This window comes from Protobothrops mucrosquamatus, unplaced genomic scaffold (genome assembly GCF_001527695.2).
Source record: "Protobothrops mucrosquamatus isolate PMUCROS unplaced genomic scaffold, P.Mucros_1.0 scaffold414, whole genome shotgun sequence".
In the NCBI taxonomy this organism is placed as follows: domain Eukaryota; kingdom Metazoa; phylum Chordata; class Lepidosauria; order Squamata; family Viperidae; genus Protobothrops; species Protobothrops mucrosquamatus.
In genome coordinates, this window is record NW_015386743.1 from 231,639 (window position 1) to 251,130 (window position 19,492).

Sequence of the window (19,492 nt, forward strand, 5' to 3'; positions counted from 1 at the left end):
GGCGCGCCGTCCCACCAATAGGCTTTGTGATGTATTCCTGTGTTTTGTCTTTTGTCTGGATTTCTTCATTTTTTGAATTCCAATGGTGGTTGGTTGTATACCCATCACCTCATCTTATTCCTTGATCTTTAATCTTGATCTTAGCTTATCTACAATAAATGTTAATTTTGACACTACCCAGGAATGAAAGCCTTTCTTTCATATACTCCAGCAATGAAAGTTTGAGGTCCCAATCATATTTCTTGGGAATTAGCATCGTTGAGTTGTAGTTCAATAGAACTTATTTTAGACATATTTGATATTTCATGATTAGCTTCTTTATATGCTATTTATGACTGCCTAATGGTGAGAATGAATTTGTAGAATATTGTGTCCCTATTCTGAGTATAATGTAAAATTTAAAATGTGAAATTAAATCTTTTATTCTCTCTCTCCCCCTCTCCCTCTCTCTCTCCCTCTCCCTCTCTCTCTCCCTCCCTCCCTCCCCCCTCTCTCTTTCTTTCTCTACAGCATGTTGTTCAATGTGTCTTTGTTGCCATTCGAACTATCGGTAATATCATGATCGTTACAACTCTACTCCAGTTCATGTTTGCATGCATTGGGGTCCAGCTCTTTAAGGTAAGAACAAGGGAAAAAATATCCAGAGCATAATAAAAACCTCTTCATGAGGCTTGTTCAAGTTCTATAGAGATTTTTGAAATAGGAATGGTGCTCTAGATTCAATTGGTATGCTTTTTTATGCACAGGGAAAATTCTATCGATGCACAGATGAAGCCAAGCAAAATCCTGTGGACTGTCGGTAAGAACATTTTCCTATCTGCATTTTTTAGATAACAAAGAAATGGGGAGCTTTGGGGTCTCCAAATGTTGCTGAGAAGCAATATAGTTCCTAAGGTATCAGACCTTTGATGAAATATAGAGCTTCAAGTACTTAGTAGACCCCAGAGGTAATTGAATATCTTCAATGGAACTACATCTGTGTGAAGGGAAGCATGTGGTGCGATATCCCAAGATTCTATCTTGGGCCCAGTACTCTTCAACATCTTCATAAGTGATGTAGATGAGGGGATAGAAGGGCAACTCGTCAAGTTTGCAGATAAGCTGGAGGGAATTGCTAATGCTTTGGAAGAGAGACTCAAGATTCAAAAGGATCTTGACAGACTTGAGCATTGGGCCTTATCCAACAAGATGCAGTTCAGTGATGAGAAAAGTAAGGCCCTGCATTTAGGTAGAAAAAAACCAAATGCATAGATACAGAATAGGTGGTTCCTGACTCAACAGTAGTAATTGTGAGATCTAAGTGTCCTAGTGGACCACAACTTGAGGATGAGCCAGCAGTGTGCTGCAACTATCAAAACAGCCAAAGCAGTCCTGGGCTTCAGCAACAGAGGGATAGAGGTAAGATCACAGGAAGTGACAATACTGCTTTGTACCTCTTTAGTGAGTCCACACTTGTACTACGATATACAGCTCTGTTCACCATGATACAAAAAAGAACTTGGAAGTGTGCAGAGAAGAGCAACAAAGATGTAAAGGGTCTGGAGGCTAAATTATATGATGAACAATTGAACAAGCTCAGTATGTCTAGCCTATGAAAGAGAAGGATTAGGATGGACATGATAATAGTCTTCAGGGGCTATCACAATAAAGAGGGGATTGACTTATTCTCCAAAGCATCAGAAGGCAGGACAAGAAGTACTGGCTGGAAGCTTGTTAAAGAGAGATACAATCTAGAAGTAAGGAGAAATTTTCTTACAGGGAGAACAATTAATCAGTGGAACAGCTTACCTCCTAGAATTGTAGGTGCTCCATCACTCCCTTCCAGCCCTATAATTCCAGGTTCTACTTCAGAGCTATCCATGAGTGTTCTTGGAATAAAGCTGGGCTATAAATACAATAGAAATACCATCAAAATGGAATAATTTCAGGGGGCTATAAGATTCCCCATTTCTGTTATTAATTAGAGTTACTAAAACATGCAAAGGGTTGTCATAGGTGCACTTTAAGAAATATGGAAAATTTAAAATAATTGTCAGTTGCCCTAGTAACTGTTTGCTTTTTTTCAACTATTTCAATAGGGGAATATTTATTGTTTATAAAGATGGAGATATGGACAGTCCAATGGTGAGAGAGAGACAATGGCAGAACAGCGACTTCAACTTTGATAATGTCCTTACTGCTATGATGGCTCTTTTTACTGTTTCTACTTTTGAGGGCTGGCCTGCGTAAGTGTATCATTTACAAAAGAGTATTTTATTTTGTTTTGACTGGCCTTTTCGGAGGTGATCAATTTCTTTTGGGGAAGACTGTGACTGTGACTCTTAGAAATACTATTGCCTTGATGTAATGAACATGTACCATTTTATAGATACAATATGTTACAGAGCTGTACCGTTAATGGAGCAGGGGATATGAACATCTTCTACATTTTAAACAGACTGTAAATATGATAAAAAAATATTTACTAGTCCTTCACATTTCCATTGTTGATGCTACCAGGATGATAGCTCACCTTTGAAATTAATACTCAACATGCTTTGAATCATAAATCGTAAAAGGCCAACACAGTGCTAGGCTGCATTAACAGAGGGATAGAATCAAGATCACATGAAGTATTACTACCACTATAAAATGCCTTGGTAAGGCCACACTTGGAATACTGCATCCAGTTTTGTCACCGCGCTGTAAAAAAGATGTTGAGACTCTAGAAAGAGTACAAAGAAGAGCAACAAAGATGATTAGGGGACTGGAGGCTAAAGCATATAAGGAACGGTTGCTGGAATTGGGTATGTCTAGTTTAATAAAGAGAAGGACGAGGGGGGACATGATAGCAGTGTTCCAATATCTCAGGGGCTGCCACAAAGAAGAGGGAGTCAAGCTATTTTCCAAAGTGCCTGAAGGCAGGACAAGAAGCAATGGGTGGAAACTAATCAAGGAGAGAAGCAACCTAGAATTAAGGAGAAACTTCCTGACAGAACAATTAACCAGTAGAACAACCTGCCTCCAGAAGTGGTGAATGCTCCAACACTGGAAGTTTTTAAGAAGAGATTGGACAGCCATTTGTCCGAAATGGTATAGCGTTTCCTGTCTGAGCAGGGGGTTGGACTAGATGACCTCCAAGGTCCCTTCCAACTTTATTAGTAGTAGTAGTAGTAGTAGTAGTAGTAGTAGTAGTAGTAGTAGTAGTAGTAGTAGTAGTAATATAAGGGGACCTTTAGTGATAGGCATTTGCCCTCTTGTTCCGTGACCAGAAAAGGATCTTCCTTCCAAAATATACTTTTGAATATTGAAACCAGAATTAGAAATTACCATTTTCATGATGTTAGAATCTGTTGTTCATTTGTCTTTAATATGCAGGCTTCTTTATAGAGCTATAGATTCAAATGGAGAGAACGTAGGACCGATCTACAATTACAGAGTGGAAATCTCTATTTTTTTCATCATCTACATCATTATTATTGCTTTCTTCATGATGAACATATTTGTTGGCTTTGTCATTGTCACATTCCAAGAACAGGGAGAACAAGAATACAAAAACTGTGAACTTGACAAAAATCAGGTAATAAAACAGCACCTATTTAAATATTATAATCTAGTATCTTCAGAATCCTAATGTTTCCTTGCTTGCCATTATTAACCAAATTTTGAGCCACAGATCCAAAAGCCAGTTTCAAGCATTGAATTTACCAATCACATTGTGATCACAATCTAGTTCTAGGTGACTTTTCCACTATATGTTTGGAATGGATTTTTCCTTTTGGCTCTGTTATGGAATGTAATTGTTGATATAATGGACCTGTCCACTAATGGATTTGTTTCTGAAATAAAAATTTGAATCACAGAGAGATAGTTCTGGACAAGATTGCAGTTCCTGCTTATGATGTTGATATTTCTACTATTTTCAGCGTCAGTGTGTAGAATATGCTTTGAAAGCCCGGCCGCTGCGTCGATACATTCCAAAAAATCCTTACCAGTACAAATTCTGGTATATGGTGAACTCTACTGTCTTTGAATATATCATGTTTGTCCTCATCATGCTCAACACCCTTTGCTTGGCTATGCAGGTAGGAATGAAACAAGGTGCCACTTTACCTAAGAAATTGGTTATGGCCATTTTATTTAGGAATGCTGTCTGGGAATGCTGGAAGATGGTACAGAGAAAAGGAGCGAAAAGTACCCTCGCATGCAACAGTGGATTTCATTTGTGGTTTTGGAATTACTATTCTTTTTACTAAAATCTTAAGAAAATTATTTTTAGTTCCAGTTTTATTATTTACAATAATATGTTAAGTCATATATCAAAAGCACAGTGTCTGCTCTATGGACTGTGGAATAAAGAGTGGTGGACCCCATTTATTTGTATCAGCTTCAATTTGTTTCACAGCAAATTGGAAAAGGGAGGAGACACCAATGCTTTTGGCCACATTTATAATAGTTATCAAATTCTCCAGACCTTCCTATAATTGTTCAGAAAGTCTGTTCCATAAGGGATTTAAATAAAAAATAAAAAAAATCTAAATTTCCCTATGTAACATCAATGGCATATATTTAATCCTTTATTTGAAGCAGGCATTTAGTGTGCTTCTTCCCTTCAACCAATCCTTGAACAAAGGCTTAACCATTACAGTGAAATATACTGTCTGGATTCATAGTTCATACTAAGCCATCATATTTGCTTTGAGGTTAAAATGTTCTGTGAACCTATCCATCAGTGAACAAGGGGAACGAGCACTGAAATGAATATCACAGTGCCAATACCCCAAACCCATACATTTGCATACAGATAGTCCTTGACTTACAACAGTTCATTCAGTGACTGCTCAGTGTTACAACAGCATTGAAAAGGTGACTTATGATCATTTCCACACTTATGGCCATTGCAGCATCCCCATGGTCACATGATCAAAATTCAGACACTTGGCAACTGACTCAGGACAGTTACAGTGTCCTAGGGTCCCGTGATCCCCTTCTGCAACCTTCTGACAAGCAGGGAAGCCAGATTTACTTAACAAACATGCTACTAACTTAACAACTGCACTGATTCATTGAACAACTGGCAAGAAAGGTCATAAAATGGGGTAAAACTTATTTAACAACTGTCTCACTTGGCAACAGAAATTTTGGGCATAATTATGGTGGTAAGTCAAAGACTACCTGTACTTGTCTGCAATCTTATCGCACAAGTATGAAAAGGTTAGGATTAGGGTTAGGGTTAGGGCTAGCCATTCTGGCTTATTCCACAAGCCAAAATGAAAAGGAATTGCGTTTTAGCACAATGTATCAACCCAGCCAATTTTCACCTTCCAAGTTAATTCTGGTCAAAGTTAGTCAGTTCATTTTTTACTGGTTTTACCTGAATTTTCATGCTATGCCAAGTCATGATGTTATTCATTTTGTTTTAGTTTGGTGCTTTTTTGCAAATGTAGTCATTATGATTTTTAAACAATTAAGATGTAAATCCAGGCATTGTGGTGTCTTTAACAAATAACATGATTTGGTTAAAAGAAAACATGATTTAATGTTAAGCTAGCTTTTGAGAATTGCTTACAAATCTTGCTTAAGAGCAAACTTAATCGGATTATCATATTTAATATCAGTAGTGATTGATCTTTTTAAGGAGCTGGAGGTAAAGAATAATTGGATTTAAGAAAAGGGATATTTTTAAGATAAAGAGAAGGGCCACTTAATAAAAGTTGATAAATAATTGACTTAATAAATTATTTCCCAATATTGGGAGAAATAATATCTAATAGGGAACAATAATTTACTTCGATGTCAGTATGTTATTTCACAGTAGATTTAGAAAGAGACAACAAATAAATGCTATTTGTGGCTGGGTAATAAGTGATCGTCATATGTTTGTTTAATTATTTATATTCAATCCCACTTTTATTATTTTTATAAATAACTCAAGATGGCAAACGTAGCTAATACACTTTCCTTCTCCTATTTTCCCTACAACAGGGGTGTCAAACTCAATTTCATTGAGGGCCGCATCAGCATTGCGGTTGCCCTCAGGGGGGTGGGGTGTGTGGCCAGGGTGGGTGCGGCCTACTAGGTGGGCATGGATGGAGTGGGTGTGGCCTACTGGATGGGCATGGCCAGCTCTACATCGTTCGCGTCAAGGGTGCCTGTGGGGGCCTGGGCAAGAGTGGGACAGATCTGAGGGTCTCTGGCAGAAGGGGATGGGACCAGGGCAAGCACCAAGGCATGGTGCATTTCTTCATTCCTCACAAAGGGTGACACCTCCCCAGCATGCACCCAGGGGGCGGGGCCAACGCGGCAGGGGCTTGTTCCCCGCTGTTTCTGGACGGCCTTGTGGAACTAAGACTGACTGCATTTCAGCATAGATGGCCACCACAAAATTGTACATTGGCTCCTGGCCGGCCTGGGCCAGGGCCAAGGCAGCGGAGGCCGTTCCCTCACTGTTTCCAGGATGGCTTCATGGGCCACATGAAGCCACTTCGCGGGCCGCATCCGGCCCCCGGGCCTTGTGTTTGACATGTCTGCCCTACAACAACAACCCTGTGAGGGGAATTGGGCTGAAAAAGAATGGTCCAAAGTCACACAGCTGGTTTTTGTGCCTAAGGGGGGGACTAGAACTCACCATCTCCTTGTTTTGTAGCCTTTATGCTGCACTTTCCAAACTTCTCCTTGTGAAGTATTAACAACATAGGATTTCATACTAATCTTTTTAGTACAAGATTTGCGGTAGAGTGTTAGAAATGTGTTGTTCATTTATTTTGATTGTCTGAAAAAATATTTAGTTATATTAATATTTTTCTCATTTGTTTTATTCATAGCACTATGGACAGTCTAAACTTTTTAATGATGCAATGGATATTCTGAATATGGTGTTTACTGCAGTGTTTACTGTTGAAATGGTTCTGAAACTCATTGCATTTAAACCGAAGGTAAGAGATTATGTATGATTTAATTAGCATTTCTTTTTTAGTTGCTTCTTTTTAATTTACAAGTATTTTTTGCTTAGATCAGCACACATAAGTAGGTAATTGTAAGTTTTTAATGGTTAATCATCAGAAATACAGTATCTTCACCAAAAATCTTAAATCTGATAACAGTGTTAATGTAACTGCAGGAAATAAAATGAAGAAACATTATTTTTTTTAAAAAAAATGTATTGCTGGTAATATATAAATAAGAAATATATTAAAGTTATAAATCTACTATTTTTTTCGGATAACTCTGAACATATATTACACTCCCAAACATATTGAATGTCAATGTCAAGGCATGTTTAACCATTGTAGTAGTATAACAGAAAACAGGCAGTGTCTTTATGCCACAAATATTTCACAGATTTTTTTTTATATAATTTGGGCAAAAAGAACAGGCATATGTTTGTAGGTGGGCACTGACACATTTGGAAGCAGTGTAGCTTATGAACAGTTTGCAAATAAGCAAATGGACTCCAGCAATTAAATATGACTCTCTCTTTTTTTTCAAATTCAGTAGTTTAACAAAGTTTAACAATTCTCAGTTGTTATTCAAAAATAACAATTTGGATATAAGCTACTATCAGATTTTTATTTTGGTTATGGATCCAATCTAATCCCAGGCTTTGTAGATGCATAATTGTTTCTGCCATTAATCATGTAATCAAATATACTTTGAACTAGGAGTGAAACCATGCCATGCCTCATAACTGATGACAATCTAGTCCTCCAATATCCACATGCTGAATGGAGATGAACCTCCATTAGAAGACAGGCTCTTCCATATAAGGCCACCTATGGAAGCAGAATGTCTGCTGAGCCAAGAGTCTCCACTTTGCCAGTAGCTGCTTGAACTTAGGAATTCTTTTCCAGTTGGGCATGCTCAGTTCACACATGTCATTGGGGGTTTAGCACTGCAACTTATCATTGAGGGAGTGGGGACAACATCATACTTTAGGCCACAAGCCATTGCACTACTTGTTTTCCAGTTTATAATACCATAAATTATTTGCAAAGTTCATGAGGTCGTGAAAACCAAGCATTCTGTAACCAAATGTGGAATTATTTTCCCTTGCCATTGTTTATCAGATTTGTGTGCCAAAAAAGAAAAGACACCTAGTAAGTAATTTCATCTTCGATTATTGCAGTGATGAAGGTTATGGGATGTGTGATGCAAGTTTACTTGCTGTGACTTGTCCATATATTGCATTTTTCCCTTTTCCAGAATCATCTCGATTTCTTTTACTTGTGTTCTTATTTGTATTTGCTTGCTTTGCCCCTACACATTGCTGAAAACAATATTGAGCGTGGGAAAGGTGTGCCTTAAGTGATTAATATGTGACATGCAGTTTAAAATTCCAGTAATCTTATAGTGACTCAGTAAGACAGGAGTCCATTCAAGCTCTTTCCAGTTAAGGATTGGCAAACATTTTGGAGTGCCCATGCTTTGCCTGAGGTGCTTCTCAACCTCCTCTATCGTGAGTGCAATCTTCTCATGATCCAACTTTGTTTACTTTTGTCTGGCTTTTCTCCTGAATTATGCTGATCAAGCAATACATTTTGTTTCAGTCATGAAGTTCGAAGCACATGTTACTGAGACAACAAAGACTGAACATATTTCTTAATTGGAAATATCAGTTCTGCTGGCTTGTTCTTTTATTTATTTCCTATTTTGAGGACTTAAAGAGGCACTAATTGCATGTTGCAATTGGGAAGAGAAAAGAACCTTATTTTTTAAAAAGAGTCATATAAGCTGATTTAAACTGCCACTGGATCTATGTGTTGCCCATTAGTTTCACACTCATCCTTATAATTTTTTATATTGTATGCCAAATGGACTTCAGTTTTTAATTTAGCTTGGACATTACTAATCATATATAATATCGGAAGGAACATAGTTTAGTGCTAGAATATTTGCTTTCGTGCAGAAGATCTGTGGTTTAATCCTTAGCCCTTCTGAATTAGATCTGGAGAATTTTCCATTTGGAAATCTTTCAAAACTATTGGTTCGACTATGTATCAGTTCATATCACATAACTGACCCAAACCGTTTCTATCCAAAGTGAGCCATCTTTGTAAGAAACTCAGCTACTACAAACTGTCTTTGAAACTGTTGGTAAACTATCCCAGCACATTTTAGGTTAAAACTATCCCTTTCTAACCCCATGCCTGAGCATAGTTGTTCTCACAGCATACTAACCATTAACCCTACTAATGATGGGTTAAGCATGCCATGTAAACACAGCCAAAGTTTTTTAAAAATATATGATGGAAAATGGTCTGGCGTTGTGTAAGCCATTTTCTTGTGTTCCTATCTACATGATGAGATTTGGGGTGATTCTGCTTAAAACATAATTCTACACAAAGGTTATTGAACACTTCTTTATGTTTCGTGTTGCAACATATTAGTTTGCAGAAGTAAACTACATAGAAGCATGAAATTATATTTAGATTTTAATAGTCTCCTCTGAATTGTCCTGTCCACCAGGATTTTACATAGGCAGCTGTTCTTTCAGCATGTTATATGAGAGATGCATTTGGGCAGTGAAAGGTGAATTGTGAGGGAAGCTATCAGGTGTCCATGAGTATCATAACAGCTTAAACGTGAGGTGGCAAACTGGTGCCCTCGGGCAGCATCAGGGTTTGTGGTAGTTCTTATCCATAACAGTAACTACTTTAGAAGTTGATGTTAATTTGTAGTGAAGTCTCATTGGAGCACTGTGGAGGATATTCTTTTCTCATACTGCCAGTACCCTGTGTGTCCATATTTACAACATAAACCATCTGCTGCAGAACTTGTTGGCATATGGCAGTGGTATCATGTCACATATAAGCCTTTCCTTCAGTAGGCAATATTGTTTATTCTCTTCTCATGAGGCCACAGAATTTTTGTTTGATGTATTTTCTGTTTATGAAAAAGTTAAACAGAAGAATGCAAATATTCTGACATTTCATATGTAATTACAAACATTTGCACCCTGCCTGCTCTGTTCAGGGCTATTTTAGTGATGCCTGGAACTCGTTTGACTCCCTCGTCGTTCTTGGCAGCATAGTAGACATCGTTCTCAGTGAAGCTGATGTGAGTATTTCCCAGCAAACATCCGCAGTCCCATTCTGCTATTTCTATTTCTCTCTCTCTCTCTCTCTCTCTCTCTCTCTCTCTCTCTCTCTCTCTCTCTCTCTCTTTCTTTTTCTTTCCCCTTCCCTCCCCCCCGCACTCTTTCTTTATCTCTGTTTTCCCTTTCCCCCTTTTATTATGTTATTTGGACAAGTCACAGAACTTTGGATATGTTCTTAACTCCAAATGCAGGACAGACATAATTCATAGTTTGCTTCCCGTTTTCTCAGATTTGAGATGGAAAGATGCAGTACTGGGTACATTGTGTTTCTGTGTTATAACACTGTCCTTTTCTTCTCTTTTTTTCTGTTTCTGTTTTCTCGTGCTACTGAATGCTTGTCCTAACAGCACTATTTCACTGATGCATGGAACACTTTTGATGCCTTAATTGTTGTTGGTAGCGTCGTTGATATTGCTATAACCGAAGTTAATGTAAGTAACCCTGTTCTCCCCATACAAAGTAATGGCTGACCATTTGGCACCAGGGTAAAAAAGAGTACTTGGAAGAGTCATACATCCTTTCCCCTCCTATTAAGAGATGGATTTTTGTGCATTGTGTGGAAATTGGAGTTCCTACAGTAATACCTGTCGATTATGCCCCAAAATTAAAAGAGGAATCATGACAAAGACTTCTAATGGAAATTGAGATATCACATTCAAAAGGCCATATGGTCACACCTGCACAACATAAGTTTTTTCAGGCACAACCAGTGACCTCTTTGATGGGTCATATGTTGTATAGACCTGGTTCAGTTTAAATTGCTATCCAGGAGGGTGGAAGAAAGCCAAGAAAATTAGGTTGTACTGCAAATAAAAAAAAATTGATAAAGTATATATTATCCAAATTTTAATAATCATATTTTATAAATGGCTTTACAAATTCAGTGAAGACATTTTATAACTAGAATTATAAATTTTATTGTGAAGTATTAAGAATTAGGAATATTAATGATAATTTAAATTCAGTCATATGGCTAATAGTCTGGAATAGGGATCGCTACAGGAACTGATGCTTTTGTCAAAATAATGAAATGAGCAATGTACTATTCTGACACAAACTCCATTCTTTTTGAACATCTGTGCAATGTCACAGTGCCTGTACAAAAGGGATGGAACTTGTGGTGCAAAAGCACAATCCTACTTCCGCCATTTCCCTTCACTTCCACCCCTTCCCCTTTGAACTTTCCTGCAGTCACCTCTGAGCTAAATTTGGCTTCGTGGGTGATAAAAAGTGCAGTCCTGATTTAGTTTAAATGGCTTTCTGTGGGGACACTTCTGTCCCTTTGAGAGACTTGGCTACAACTTTAGTGCAATTATGGTTTTAAGTCCTATGGTCCCTGGGTGGACATCCCTGCCAACTTCCCCTTCTGCTCATTGAAAAGGAAGTGGTCCATAGATGGGTACATCTGTCCTGCACATCTTGTTGGTAAGAAATGTTTAGCTTTCTGCTTCTTTAAAGTGCTCTGATGGTGATAAAGGCAAAGATATGACATACAGGGATAGATAAAAAGAAACTTTTAATCTGCCAGATATAAACACCTGTATTTCCATCAGTGTGGCTCCCCCAAACAGCAAATAAAAACACCAGCCTTGGATTTAGAGTACTTCTTTTTTCTCTGACTCATTTTTTTTTGGGGGGGGGGGGGAAGACTTGGAATTTTGCAAGAATGTTGTTTTTGTGTTCAAGAGGTACATAGAGAGTATTTCACCAGCATTGCTTTTGTCAAAGTCACAATTAAATCTGAGAAACAGGTACATAATATTTGAATATTTCACTATCAATCCAGAATAAAAAAAAACTCTTTGCTACAGGAAACCCTGCTGACTATTAGAATGTAAAGCTCAGCTGTAAGCTTTTCATTCTGAACGTTTTTGTTATAAAAACTATATCTAATTATTTATAATCTTTCAATACCATTTCTCCATGGAAAGGGTGTACTCAGTAAGCTCCAAATCACTTATATGTATCTGTATATATGCACACACAATCACACACCCCTTTCTTAACTAGTCTGTTGTAATACTATTTTCATCTTATCGTAAAATATAATTGTGAATTGAAAAATTCACAATATTAAGTTTGTGTATCAGCAGTGGTCGTAGAATAGATACATTTTTGGATAAGCTATTTAGTTTCACTTTGCTTCATCCATAATCCAATAGTGCCTGAAATTTCCTTTAGCAAATTCCTAAAGCTTCGGAGCACTCAAACTATATCTGGATTTGGAGCCATGCTAATATGGCATCTGATTTGAACAAATAAACTAGCTGGTTTGTTGAACAAGAGTAGATCTTCTTGTGATGTTTGAGTTCTTTTTTTCTTCTACTTGCTTCTGGGCACAAGAAGATCGGGCATTTGTTTCTGAACTCAGTGTTGTACATGTCTACATTTCATAGTGTGTGGATACAATTTATGTATTATATTTTTCATCCTTATGTTTTTTCCAAAGAACTCAGAATTGTGGGAATAGCCTTTATTTCATTATTTTATCCTCGTACTGTAAAGAGAGATGTGACTGAAATATTGTGATTGGTTCAAATTAATCCAGTATTAAACTCAAAATCCCTAAAGTTTGTATCCTACTTTTAAAAGAGATATTCAGACAAGAGATTCATATTTTGGCTACAGAACTGATGAGATATATTGAAGAGTTATTGTGATTATCTATTTGGCGTGCAGACAATTGATAAATCCTTCAAATACTTTCAGTTGCCCGTAAGAAATATGCTTACATTTTTTAATTAAAAAAACAGTGTCTGTACAAAAGCTGGCATACAAAGAGGTTCTTAATTTTATCTTATTATAGCTTCTCCAGAATATACTTAACTGGTTATGATCTTGAAGGAAATAGACAAGAACCGTTCTATAAACAAAGAGGGCTGAATTTTCCTTAAGTGCTGGGAAGCAAAGTAGTATTCAGAAAAATTAAGGCAGTTCTTCCCTGATTTCATTGGAACATAAGAGGGAGAAAAAGTACGGGTAGCCCTCGTTCACCGACTGCCTTATTTAGCAACTGTTCAAAGTCACATTGATGAAAAAAATAGCTTAGTGACCAATCCTCACATTTACAGCAGGAGCATTGCAGCATCCCATAGCTATGTGATTGCCACTTGGGCTCTTTGCAACTGGCTTATGACTAAAGAGTTACTAGAGAAGGAGGAAGACTCTGTCATGTGCTTTATGACCATGGTGGTTCACAAATGGGAAGGTCTTAAGCCAGTCACAGAAACATGATTTCCCACTTAGTGACAGTGGCAGTTAAGTGACCATAGTTTCTGCTCAAACTGTAGTCACTAAGCAAGGTGATTTTATGTTTTTGATCTATTAAGGAAAATGCCTCATTGTTTGTTTGGGGCAACTGCTTCTTTGATTTAATTTATCAAGCAAGAATGAGCTTCTGTTAACTGGCTATAAGGAGTAAGGAAATGACTTTGTCAGAGATATGTGAAAAGTGTTAGCTAAGCAGAAAGGACTGAAACATTTTTTAAGTCCACAACAACCAGATAAGATTCAGAAGCATCTTAGGTAGAAGCCTCCCTAACTCATTTAACTATAAAGAGGAAGAGAAGGTACAGCACAATCAGGCTGGCAAGATTCTATGATTATCTCACTAAAAGTGCTTTTAGCCTTCTTGTGGAGTTGATTTCCTGCTCTAGTCTACCTAATGGCGCTGACACTAGTTTTCATGTTTGTTTTATTTTTAAGAATTTTTAAAAGCAAGATAATAAAAAAAAATCTATTAAAATCACTAGCATACTTTTAAAATACTGTCTCTTAAAAGCTGTACAATTACTTTATTTAGTTACGTTTTGATGAAAAATATATATCATCATAAACAGACCCTAGCTCTACATAACTAAATGATTCATTCTTGATTATACACTACAGGCTTACGATTGTGAGTTTTTTGTGAAATTTATGTTCTGAAGTTGAAAAGTATAATAAACAGAAAATATATTTTACACTGTTTCTCTTTTATTCTTGGGACAGCCAAATACCTGTGGTTGTGCCAGATTTCTGAAATTAGTATTAGCAATTAGTTAGCTTTCTCAGTTGGGAAAAAGAAGTCAAGTGTTTTGGAAAATTCGCTATGGACGTACTTATCTTTATAAGAACTTATGGTAATGTTAACATGTCAAGCTGAAAAATAGTTTGGATAGCTACTGTAGAGTATTTTAAGAGTATATTCATTATTTGTTTACAGTTTGATTCAACAGAACTTTAAAATTAAGGTGATATGGAAGAAAGAGGAGGTTCATATTTATTCAATGGTATTTACTTTGAATGATGGATTACCAATCCTTCATAAAGCATGGAGGGATGTTTGCTGTGAGATATGATTCTTGTCAAGTAAGAACAAAAGGAAAGCTCTTCATTGCCAATAAAACCAGACTTTTTTTTTCTTATGTTGGGCAGCAAGTAACCACAGTCCCAAATTATGCATATCATGTGATCAGGATCAAGAATCAAATGAGATCTTGTTGTATCTCATTTCTCTTTCTTCTTTGGTCACAGTTGGGTGATGGTACTTCAGGGTGCATGACTGTCTATTGTTCCAAAATGCATAGACCTGTTTGGCAGCCCTTTGATTAATTGAAGACAATTATTGTGTCCAGATTAAATGCTTATCTTACCGTCCTTGATTTCTTTCCTTTGGACATTTTCCACTTTACATGTATCCTTCCTAAAATGTAATGATCAAAACTTTATTCAACATGCAGTCTGAACAATGTGGAACATCAAGGAACAATGACATCTTTTAAAAACTAAAGCTTTATATTTGTTTCCAATGTTGTCTTCTGCACTAAGCACATGATGAGCTCTCGAGGGTCACAATTACAGGAAGTAGATTCCATCTGAAATTTAGGAGTAGCAGTAAGAGGTTAAACAGTGGAAGTGTGCTATTTCTCTGCTTAGGCCTTTCAAATATATCAGGTATATTTTGAGGCAGTTCAGCCCTAGCTTTCTGTAGCTTTAACAATTCTGTGCCACCTTTCAATATTATTTTGTGATTATGTATTTAATTTATATTCCAACTTCTACCCCGAGTGCATTCAGGCAGAGCAAGATGGCAGAATATCTTGCCCCTTTTAAAACATGCATTGCATTCACAACTCACAGAAAAAAGAAGAGTGTTTGGTTGCATGCTTGGAACTGCCTTCTTGATATTTTTCATATGTCCCTGCACTCCCTGTTCCAAAGATGTCTATAAGCTCAGAGAAATAATTAATATACTCAGAAAAACTACAAAACTTTAAATTCAACCTAATATGAAACTGAAAACAGAAGCTACAAATAGATACATGCAATCAAAAGTAAAATAAGACACCAGATTGGAAAAGAGGGTTTTATATATTTTAATTTTTTTAAAGGTGGGTGTTTACATACAAGCATATCATCTATCTATCTATCTATCTATCTATCTATCTATCTATCTATCTATCTATCTATCTATCTATCTATCTATCTATCTATCTATCTATCTATCTATCTATCTATCTATCCATCCATCCATCCATCCATCCATCCATCCATCTATCCATCTCTGTAAATGTATATACCCTGCAATCCAGCAGTGCTACAAAATATATGACATCTATAAATCCAGCAGCTTAAAAAACCTAAAATTATTTTAGTAAATTCATTACCTTTCAGCAGCTACAGCTATCTTGTGAAAACAGGATGTAGCATTAGCAATATCAACAGATACAAGCCATTTCATTCAACTCAAATTGATACCAGTTATCTGTAAAACCAAATGTGGAGATTAGATAATAGCACTCCCTATCCTTGACAAATAAATAGCATGTTTGTGATATCACACTACTCTCCCCAACAGTAACAGACTAATATTTTATATTTTAAAGGGGAAGAATGAATGATACATAGCAGGCACAAGTAATCGTTCCTCCTTATTTTATTTCTAAACATCTCTCAGGCCTTTTGCCTAGACAAGATAAGTATAAGAGATGTGTCATGTTTGTTTTGTTTCTAAAGATAGGCTTACAAAGATTCTTAAAATCCACATAAAAGGACATTTCAGCATACTGACCTCCAAAACTGTAGACTGAGATGTTAATATATATAATATAATGCAAAATACAAATACAAAAAGATTGTGAAAGAGTGAGACATTCAAATAAAATCCAGGTTAGAGCTCTTCTTTTGTCCTCATACTTTAGGCGCATTCAGTCCTTTAAAACATTGGTTCTCAATCTGTGTTCCGCGGTCCCCTGGGGGGGACATGATGTTGACATAGGACAGGGGTAGGCAACCTTGGCTCTTTTATGACTCGTGGACTTCAACTCCCAGAATTCCTGAGCCATGCTGGCTCAGGAATTCTGGGAGTTGAAGTCCACGAGTCATAAAAGAGCCAAGGTTGCCTACCCCTGACATAGGGGGTCTGCGAAGGCTTGAAGAAATGTTATGATTTAAATCTTGAATTAAGTCTTGGGGGTCCGTGGCCACAAAAGATATTTAACAAGGGTCCGTGGTGAGGAAAAGGTTGAGAACCCACTACTTTAAAGACATAATAAAATTAGAGCCATGTTAGCTGATGGTAGCAGAAATCAAAAGAGACACCTTACAAAAGCTTAGGTCTTTTAATAAAATGTGTTAGTCTAAAAAGGTGCTACTAGACCCCTGAGCATACTTTTGGCAAGAAAGAATGGTTGTCTAATCTCCACTGAATATCAGAAGACTATCCTGAGAAAACATGCATTAATATTCAGGGTTTTTGTCTAAAAACATCCCCCAAATAATCAAAATACCCCCAAATGATCAAATAGTAAGCAAAATATTCTATGCAAGTCTTTTGCTTGCCTCTGGGGTATGCCAAATAGTTTTTAGTGGACATACAAAGGTACTTAAATATTTCTGTAGCCAGATTACAAAATGATCTAATTGCTTTTGGTGAAATGTTTTAATAAAGTAAGAACCAAATAGTCCATTTTCTTAGCAAGTCTAAATATTTAAGAGTCTGTACCTTAAGCACATGATCCAGTATTAATTTTCATGTTCTCCTGTGTATGAGAGTATTGCCTCTTATTTGAGCAAAGAACATATATCAAATATTGTTTTATTATTGTCAGAAAATGTTTGGGAGTATGTTCTAATATGAGTAGACCCAATTGTAACTTCATTGCTATAACAGTTTATATTCAGATGGCTGGCCATATTAAGCAGGGATTTGGGTATTTCTCTCACTCTCTCTTGATTTTTATCTTGACTACCATTGCAATTAACATAATCTATGTTCTGTAGTCTATGTGTATTTATGTGTCTCAGTGCAAGAAAATCACATTTGCTCTCCAGCAATGGTAAAGCAACAGTGCACTCTTTCTCTTAAGAATGTGAGAAAAGCATTTGTTTTAATCAAGTCAAAGATATCTATAATACAAATGTTCAAGATGTTAAAGCAACCTTTTATCTCAGTGGTTCCCAAGCAAGTGGTAATTTGAATTCCACAGAGAGTGGAAAGCCCCCACGGATAGTAAGTGCCATTAGCCTTATCCCAGAATGTTACTGCATATACTATGGCAATGTGCTGCATATGTTTCATAATGATTTCTTGACCAATACTCATTTGATAATACATACAAACGTTCTTACACAAACTGTATTTCTTGCTCCCTTGTTGTTGCCTTTGTGGTTTCTGTTCCCTTTAGTGATGCAGCTATTAAAATCAGAGACTTTTCAAAATTTTCTCAGTTCCATATTGTCTCTTAAGAAACAAAGTTATTAACAGATCCTCACTGGAAGTTTCCATTCAGCTGTTATTTTCTTCATTTAATTTGTTGTTGGACATAGAACAGCCTATACTGTTCTCGAAAAAATGTTCTTGTAGGATAATATAGGTTAACCTTCTCCAACTTCATATCCTACAGTATTATCAGGATTGCAACATGCACAATTCCCAGATTAAATTTGAGGATTTGCAGTTCCATCATATCTAGAGGGCACAAAGGCAGGAAATAGATTGTAAAACAGGGACTTATCTGAAGTTGCTAAGCATTCAGATCTCTGTACTATGAGAAAATCAGAATAACGCTGAAAGCATAACTTTTTATAAATCATGAATTATCATCCATCTAAATTCAAGTGTGTCTTTAAAGTTACCAATACACTGTTGTTTTGTTCAGACAGAACGCCAAGTATTCATCTTAGAGTAGACCATACTTCTTACTTGTATGTTCACCATTCTATGGAATATCCACACCAGCAAATAACTCAACAGCCCTTTGTCAAATTCTGTTCTGTTATGAATCATTATGATAACCAAAACAACAGTATTAGAGTTCAAATATCAAATACAAAACAAGTTTCAAATACCTCTACATTTTATAGTAAAAAGGGCAATAATTTATATAGAGAGGCACCATTCTTTTGTTTTACTTTCTCTGTTCCTCTCTTTACAACTTCTCACCTTAAAAATGTGATAGTGTTACTTCTATGCCATCAACTCCCAATTCAGTTATGATAGCTACCCACAAATTGAAGACTAGTGGATCGATAGAGCTTTTCCCTACCTGATGGTTTCCAGATGTGTTGGGACTCTGCAAATTACACAAATATGGTAAGAAATTTGGGAGCTGTGATCCCAACAGATATGGAAGACATCATTTGGGGGAAGGATGATTTAGAGCAGACATGTCAAACTCGCGACGTCACGTGACGTTGCACAACGTATCAGGCCAGTATTTCCATTGCTGGCAATGGGATGGGCGTGGCTTCCGGATGATGCGTCCGGCCCGTGGGCCAGCAATTTGACACCCCTGATTTAGAGGGAAGCCTATCATGATAGTCAACCATGGTCAGATCATTAAATAATAACAAAGTGTATCTTACTACAGTGGAACATAGCATTTTGCACAGTTCTGTCAGTAATGTAAATAACTAATGAAGGCACAGGTCAAAAGGATTTTTTTTTCTTAATCAGCATCATATTATGAAACTTTAATTTGAATTCTTTTCCCCCTCTTCACAGTATCGTCAAGTAGAATTATTTTTCAGCATCTTTACTTTGATTTTAATACATAATTTCTTAATTTTTTAAAGCCAAAGCCAACTGAAACTGTCACAACTGATGAATCTGGGGTAAGATAGCAAACTAACCCCAGTGATTGTACCTCTACTTCAAGCTTATTCTTTTTATTATTCTTTACTCCAGTGGTTTTTCTGTATTTGTCCTAGAAAGATGTATGCAGTGATTTGATTTTGTTGTCAGTATACCTATCAAACCTTACTACAGACAAATTCAACTTGATCCTATTAACAATGTGGAAAGCATGGAAATGCATGTGATGAGTGAAGCATTTCTACGGATTTTGTGTACCAGCATGTAATTTTTTTCCTGTCACATCATGCTTATAAAGTTGAAAAAGACCCAGAGACATATATTCCAACCTTTCACCTTTG

The 19,492-nt window shown here is 36.7% G+C and overlaps 1 protein-coding gene across 1 annotated transcript in view; it reads left to right on the plus strand.

The window, feature by feature from the left end:
- Positions 1–19,492, plus strand: part of CACNA1D (calcium voltage-gated channel subunit alpha1 D) — a 226,580-nt gene that overhangs the window by 153,898 nt on the left and 53,190 nt on the right. Inside the window, exons 23-31 of the mRNA XM_015816206.1 lie at positions 511–618; positions 747–799; positions 2,079–2,225; positions 3,358–3,559; positions 3,906–4,064; positions 6,804–6,914; positions 9,952–10,035; positions 10,423–10,510; positions 17,369–17,394. Of these exons, the coding sequence (XP_015671692.1) occupies positions 511–618; positions 747–799; positions 2,079–2,225; positions 3,358–3,559; positions 3,906–4,064; positions 6,804–6,914; positions 9,952–10,035; positions 10,423–10,510; positions 17,369–17,394 (978 nt within the window). The remainder of the gene's footprint in view (positions 1–510; positions 619–746; positions 800–2,078; positions 2,226–3,357; positions 3,560–3,905; positions 4,065–6,803; positions 6,915–9,951; positions 10,036–10,422; positions 10,511–17,368; positions 17,395–19,492) is intronic.